This window comes from Amblyomma mixtum, chromosome 5 (assembly GCF_055824585.1).
Source record: "Amblyomma mixtum isolate Tamu chromosome 5, ASM5582458v1, whole genome shotgun sequence".
NCBI classification, from domain to species: Eukaryota; Metazoa; Arthropoda; class Arachnida; order Ixodida; family Ixodidae; genus Amblyomma; species Amblyomma mixtum.
Window position 1 is genome coordinate 25,675,104 of NC_143016.1, and position 7,348 is coordinate 25,682,451.

At 48.0% G+C, this 7,348-nt stretch overlaps 1 protein-coding gene across 1 annotated transcript; it reads left to right on the forward strand.

Annotated features, from left to right (window-relative positions):
* Window positions 1-754: 754 nt before the first annotated feature.
* On the forward strand, window positions 755-4,484 carry LOC149341552 (uncharacterized). Its single transcript, XM_089541991.1, has 3 exons — window positions 755-1,069; window positions 2,101-2,339; window positions 4,103-4,484. Exons 1-3 carry the CDS (start codon window positions 755-757, stop codon window positions 4,482-4,484), a joined length of 936 nt encoding a protein of 311 aa, XP_089398117.1.
* Window positions 4,485-7,348: the final 2,864 nt, after the last annotated feature.

A 7,348-nucleotide genomic window follows, 5' to 3' on the forward strand; every position in this document is an offset into this window, starting at 1 on the left:
GTGTCTGGCCTAGTAAGCAGGAGAAATTTGGCGCTTTCTACCCCAAAAAAATGTCCTGCTTAATTAGAATACCGCTTCGATTCTAGGCCACATAGAAACCGCGCTGTCTAAAAAAAATTAGGAGAGCCACTTACCCTACGCGCCGCACACATGAACTGCTTACAGGCGTCCTAATTTTGTCCCCGAAACCCACGTCGATGGCACAGCGGGACTTGACTAAGAGTGTAAAGAGTCCAGCCGGGCTTGAAGGCACTCGCTTTGGCTGAATAGCATTTGCTAGTAGTCTCTTAATGGAGCAGACTCGTGTCTATGGGGAGCCTAAGGGTTACCTGCCACTCCCGTCACCCTACCAAAGTCACTCACCTCCCCTTTCGTCCCCATTCTTCTTGCAGTGTTCTACAGCAAGCAAGGGTTATCACTCCTCTCGATACAAGAAATTTCTTTGGGCTCCTGCCGAAAATAAACTCTAGCTACGTGCCCGTATAGGACACTGTGGTTTGTGGGTCCTCGTTAGCACACACTACACAAAGACATGGCAGCGCCTATAAGTCCGAAGTGGATGGCCCAGCGTTCGGAGCAATATTTGTTCAACTTGGAGGCTGTGAGATAAGTACTGGGGAAATTTCTTTCTCCTTCGACCACCGCCGTCATCACTATCAGTTGCGCGCGTGCCATCTTCAGAATGAAGAGAGGAAGAAGCGAGGTCGCGCTGTTCACCACCGAAGCGAAAGAGAAAGCACGTCCAGGCCCGGCCATGCCCAAGCTTCCTAGTGCCACCCATCCCCACCAGCCCAATGCCCCGGTGGTCCAAGAACAGCCCCTGGCACTTCTGCCGAGAGTCATGTTCGGCAGCTCGCTGTTCTGCCTGTGCGTCATGTTCGTGGCCGCCATGGCAGTGCTGAACAACTGGAGGTCGCGGGAAGAGATCAAGGCCGAGGGAAACAGCCCGGAGGTCCGGGCTGGCAACGAGGATGGTCCCGGCGGTGCCGCTGCAGTCACGCCGGCAGCCCTAGAGGGAAGCGCACGAAGAAGTGCCACCAAGAACACGAGCACGACGCCACGCGACTTGGTGAGTCTCCTGTTGTCCACATTGCTACACTGTCGAAAATCAGTAGATTGATTATAGACGAACTCCCATAGCCACGATAACGCCTCCCAGCCACAAACGAGGACAGCTGTCTGTTACTATTCGCTACAGTGAAAAAAAAAAAATTGTGGACATGTAGAGAGGTGCGTTATACTTTTTCCCTCTAGATAGCATGCAGCGGATACGTTGTGCAGCGCCAGGCTTTTTAAGGGAGCACACAAAAAGCATTCAGGTACATGAAGTATGTATGCACGCATAGAGTATACATGTCCGCCAGAAATGAACAACTCTTGACGACAACTGGCGACTTTGCAGGCCGGCTTATTGAAGCGGCTCAAAAACTATTTAGGTGATTCAAGCAGTGATGCTAAAAAGCTGCCGCTCCAATCTGCAAATATATCCATAACCTTTTTATTTATGCAGCTTTCGTCATTTCGAAAACATCTGGAAACCGACTCAAAATCCAATATACCAGGTTTTTCAGGGAAGTCCACCAACTGATTCTAAAATTAAGCGTCCTGAGGTATCGATATATCTTCTACGGCACAATAATACCGTTGTTGGCTGATAGCAAAAAAGAGATGAGTAATGTTCGCTAGTAAGCTTTGTTTACTAAGCTCTATTAATTAACTTACTAACTTTTACAGTTGTGCGCCCTGGTTGCAAGGTTAAGTTTGTAGCCGGCTGTTAGTAGCCGCCCCGTAGGTTTTTAGAGTGCCTAAAACGCGATTACTCTCGGCGCTGTGGCTCAACAAATTTTGGCTGAGTTGAAAACTTAATTATTAGAACTTAGTTAACGAGCTTACTAGCTAACATTATTCGCTTCTTTTCTCTTGTCCGGCAACACTGATACTATTGAGCCATTTAAGCCGTCTGTATGCCACACACACACAAAAAAACCTTTTTCCGATTACTGCCGGTCTTCCATGAAGCAGCTCCACAGCTCTCGTAAGCTCCCGCATGTATCTTAAAAAAAGCGTGGGCCAAGAACACACCACCTTTTTCTACTACAGCGATGCGACCGAGCCTCTTTCACGTACTGTGCGGGCGGTCCGAACAGCAGCGCTGAGCGGCACTACTACGACCCGCGGAGCAGGTCGTGCGTGTCCACTCGGCACAGAATACCAGAGGTGGTGTGCAACCGTGGCAATAACCGGTTCACCTCGCTCGAGAGATGCCAACGCAGCTGCGTGACCAGGCGCCCGCCTTCCAGACTGTGCTCATCGATGACCGTCTTCGTCGCTTGCGCAGAGTAAGCGACACATTTAGAAAAAAATATATCGCTGTAGTCAAAAGTCTTCAGACCATTCGTTTTGCTTTTTAAAGCGCCCGTGAAGTTCTAAATATCTTGAAGGCGAGAAAAATATTCACCTCCACTTTTTAAAACGTTTTACCCTTTGGTGCTGCAAATGCAAAGCTACAAATCTGAAAAACAGATCAAGCGGCCGCAAGACTTTGGAAGGGAACAGTACATAGCTCAGCATTGAAACACGCGCATGGAAATAACCCCGCAACTGCACTACTACCTTAAGCGGAAGCTCTTTTAAACAGCATCCGACAGTCTTCTACGAAAGAGGTGGCACTGCACAGAGAGCAAAACACACGCCTAGAACGCCCCAGCTGTGTGTTCCGCAGCTCCCAAAGCCGCCGCGACCAGGAAGGCAGGAAATGACGATGAAATCCTGTGTGTTCAACTGCACATGCTTACTTCCACACCATTTTTACGCAAATGTTATCGCTAGATATCGCGTGTTCAGCCCGAAACACGTCCAGACCGCGATCTAGACAAGCGTTTGGCACTCTGTAATTTTCTTTTAGTGCCATCTTGTCATATTCTTCGGACGCTGGTGTGGTCGCCAAGAATAATCATATTTTGTAGCCATATTCAGGACAGCCCTCTCATTTACACGTTCCATAATGCGTGCCTTGTGCCTCTTCAGTGGTTCATTCAACCAAGCACCTATAGCGGTCACCTTCTCAAGGTGAAATCTGTCAAATGTTTTCCTTACCTTGAGTTAGGGTAACTCACTCCGTGCGTACACGACCATGCCACTCAACTAACAGTTAATTGCAACAGATTTTTACTACGCTCTTAGTGTCTTTAAAACGCGTTTTCAATCTGTGTGTAGTCGATTAAAACAATATATTGATTGCCAATAAAGCTCAGTTTCTGAAAGTGTGGCACTTTGGCCTATTTTAGGAAGGCCTGTATACTGGACGTCAGAGGTAATGCCGACGTGTTATAGCTGTTTCAGTCATCCTTAAAGCGCGTTTAAGTGGTGGTTATTAAGTGGTGGTTGTTTAAGTGGTGGTTGTCTTATAGCGCCGGACATATAGGACAGTCAAGAAGACCGAAGCGGTGGTCTATTGGTTGAGCATCCGCCTCTCATGCGAGAGGTGCTGGAGTTTGTGACGTCAGAGCTGATATTTTACAGGCAATGTATGTCGGCAACTCATGTATGCAAAGCGGTAACCAAAAATAATGACACCTGAGAAAGAAATTGTACAAGATATGATCCTTGTTGAACTTTACCGCGCACCGAAATGGGTAGAAAAGCGGAGTTTTTTTTTGCATTTCGCCTCTCTTAAAATGCGTATTGATTTGCAGCGGTGCGCTAACTTCTGAACAGGACATTGAACACAATAATCAAAACGACACGGAACACCGTCAACGGTGTCCGGTCCCCAGCTCCGAACTAAGCGCGCGCCTGCAAAATCAATATGCACAACCAAATTACCTCTTTTCGAGCATTACTCTCTGAATGTGGCCGCTGCGGCAAACCACGATTCAAGCCGCAAACTTATGTACAGTCGCCGAACGCTATGACACTGATCGTAGAACAGTGTAGAATGAGTTACGTACCTGACTTTAACACTCGCTACAGTTCTTTGTTCGGTGAGTTCCTTTTTGTACCGTACAGCCCGACAGCCCCTACGCTTTATTCCTTGGCGACAGTTGTGACTCCCACGACGCTAATGTTCAATACAACGTCGGACGTCTCAACGGGCACGCAGGCATGACATAAAGCATGCCTGGTGGTTCTGGGACGGCGATGGCTGCGTCAAGTGGAACTTCCCTGAGGGCCGCTGCCTGAAGCCAGCGGGCCGCGAGTTCAAGACGGAGTCCGCATGTCGCAAGGCCTGCAAGCCATCGGGAAACCACACCGACAAGCCAGCAGACCCGACGGCGTGTCGGCCCTCGAATTCGGTGCCCTGCGCGCCCAACCTGTTGCTCTTCCCGTTCTTCGCGCGACGCAAAGGGAGCGGGTTCGAATGCATCGAGGCCAGCACGAAGACGCTACGGCGGAAATTGTGCCTACGCGGCTCTGCTCGCAACAAATTCGACACGGCCGCAGCCTGCAACGCCGCCTGCAGGAGAGGCGAGAAGAAATATTAATCTGTTTACAGCTATGTTCTGTTGTGTGTTTGATTCATATGTATTAGCAGCGCGAACACAAAACGGAAGAAGAAGATAGTACAGAGCGCTGACAGCTCTGCAGCGCTCTGCGATAGTACAGCGATAGTACAGCGCTCTGTACTATGTTCTTCATCCGTTTTGTGTTCGCGGTGCTGATACATATGGATCGCAACCAATTAGCCAGGCGGATGGTGTTGTGTGTTTGAGTGTCGTTATGTCTGTATGTCTATATCTTTCAATCTCGGTAAAGGGTCATACAAGCAAAACAACATTATTCACTGCATGTTGCAAAGCATGAAGTACGCATGCGTGAGAAGTAACTGATTTTTAGCCGTCAAATTAAAGTAACGGAACGAAATAGCTTGCAGTAACTGATTCTACAATTTGAATAGGAAGGTCGACGAAATTTCAGAAAGCTCGAACTCATGTTCGCCACCTTTGTGCGCATGCTCGAAATAGGTGTTTATGGTGGCCGATACTTTTCCGCCTAAAGTTGGGCAGAAAGGCAGGTTTTTTGTGTGTGTGGGGGGGGGGGGGGGGGGGGTATTTTAGTATCATGTGTGAGTGAACCAGACATCAGTGTTTATCATGCATTTTAAAAGTAGTAATACGACCACAGTCTAAAACATAATGAGCGATTGACAGTTGAAAGCGCTGCCTTCTCCCGCCTGTGATGCCAGTTGCGTACGGGGAACCTCAATTCTCTTTCATATGTGCTACATTTCTTCACCCCACCCAGCGAGCATGCGGGGTATATTATATGCCGGCGCAGATACACCGAAATCACAGTCGGAAAACAAAATTAAAATTCGAAAAGCCAGCAGCCTTGGCTAATATGCGTCTACTATATTATTATCTGCAGTCTACGTCGGGTCATCATGCTATACATAGCGCCATAAACGTTCACGGAGCTTTAGCTTCTATATAGTTTTACTAAAGTTCCTGCTGGCCATCATGCGCAAGTACGCATGTTAATGCATTACCGAACGTAGAATACTATCGGCAAGAAATGAAACGCGAACAAGACATCTGAGCCATGAAGAGCAAAATAACAAGTTCTTGGGCAAGGAAAGCTTTGCACTAGCGGAGGGTAATGTCACTTCAAAAGTGCGAATACTCTTCTACAGAAGTGTTAATCCTCCTGGCTTGTATTTGCTGTCTAAGAGCAAATATGGTGGTGTAGTTCTGCTGCTACCTCATTTTCATTGTTCGAGTTTCATTCATAGCTGATAGTACATCGGAATAAATGACTCCTGGATTATAAATCGCGCTTGTCCAAAGAGTAGGTCATGCCCTGTGTTCAATGTTCAATCACTGATCTATCACTGGTCAATCAGAGAGCACCACATAACTTGAAATCCCCCGTACGAAATTGCCTCATTGGTCTAGATAGGTCACGTCACATTATGACGTCATCACAACCTGCCAACCATGGAGGGTGCCAACCTGCCCACCGGATTTACGCAAACTGCCCACCATTGACAAATTGAATGCAGTTGCCATCTGCCCACCGTGGCTCTCCGCATGAGGCTGCTGGCGCTAGGTGCAGCCTCACATTTATTGCTAGTGGCCTGAGTCGCGATGAGCGGCGACGGACAGCAAACAACGCTTCCGCTCTGCCGCTGTACCTTCAACGTTCCACTCCTTGCGTGCCTAGCATCGCCTCTTCTTTTTCAATGCGCCAGTGCATGTGGAGGCGCTACAAGCCTTACGGGAGCTTAGGAAGAGCACCCCGGGGCTCACAAGTTCTTGCGATGGCTGTGCTTGAAAGAGGCACCTGCCGCGGCAATGCCGCTTCGCTTATCCGCTGCACCACTGCGCCAGTAAGGGTACGAAGACTCCCCGCTATCTACGAATGCGACTGAGAGGGTCGTGGCATCATTAACACCTCGTGACCATCAGTGGACCAATTATAGGGCAGCGTCAATGTTAAAAAGGTGAGGACCCTTAAACCTGAAAGTTGGCTCACCCCCCAACATTCCTAAGGGCTCCCAAAGTTTTGAAGTAAACTCACCCCAGAAAATGAATTAAGGTGGATTAGCGGGTCGGATATGTGTAATACCATATCATAATCAAATGAAAGGTACTCAGCCATTCTACACAGAAGGTGATGAGTCATGTATACCATATAGTAGGAATGAAACCGGTTCCAACCGGAGTTATGCCGGAAAAAATCGCAAGAAGGATATTAGACGCTTATTGTAACTACAGCCGTTTCCCGTCCTCCATGAATAAGGGCCAAATGGCTGCTTGAACTAAGCGAGGTCTTATTTTATACTCCTGAGTTACTACGGCACGCCACAGCTGCCCGACAGGTAATCGGAGCCGTTGAAATAAGCTACAACGAAAAGCTTACTTCGCTTTCTGGTAGAGCGCGCATTTTTCCTTACTCCAACTTCAATCTATATGCCATCTTGTCAGCAAGTACGGAAGCAGCTGATAACGTAACGGACAAGAACGTGGCTCTTCAATCACGGGCAAAAAAAAAACGAACGCTAAAAAAGTGTCGGGTCTCACACCATCTCTGCCCATTAAAGTCTCGAGCTTGACGACATACAAGCCCGACGACATTAAAGCGGAGCTTACGAAGAAAACACAAAAGCAAGACTTCAACCATCTACTAACCGGTGAGGCACGTGGTCGATGCACTAAAAAACAACGGAAACAGCTCAGACACAACAAGAAAACAACTTTAAGGCCGAGCGAAAAAAATCTATTGGATCAATAATGGCTCTCGTGTTAGGATGCTCACGGGAAATCCGTCCTGTCTATTCCGAGTGTATGCAGGCGTCTCGGAGTGTATAAAAGCAGTACGTTCGAATACTGAGAAATGATTTCTAGCG

Bases quoted from the DNA above. Each gene is read 5' to 3' on its own strand.
- LOC149341552 (XM_089541991.1), top strand. From the start codon at position 755: ATGCCCAAGCTTCCTAGTGCCACCCATCCCCACCAGCCCAATGCCCCG. The intron at 1,070-2,100 runs GTGAGTCTCCTG...TTTCTACTACAG, and splicing joins GCACGACGCCACGCGACTTG to CGATGCGACCGAGCCTCTTT. The intron at 2,340-4,102 runs GTAAGCGACACA...ACGGGCACGCAG, and splicing joins GTCTTCGTCGCTTGCGCAGA to GCATGACATAAAGCATGCCT.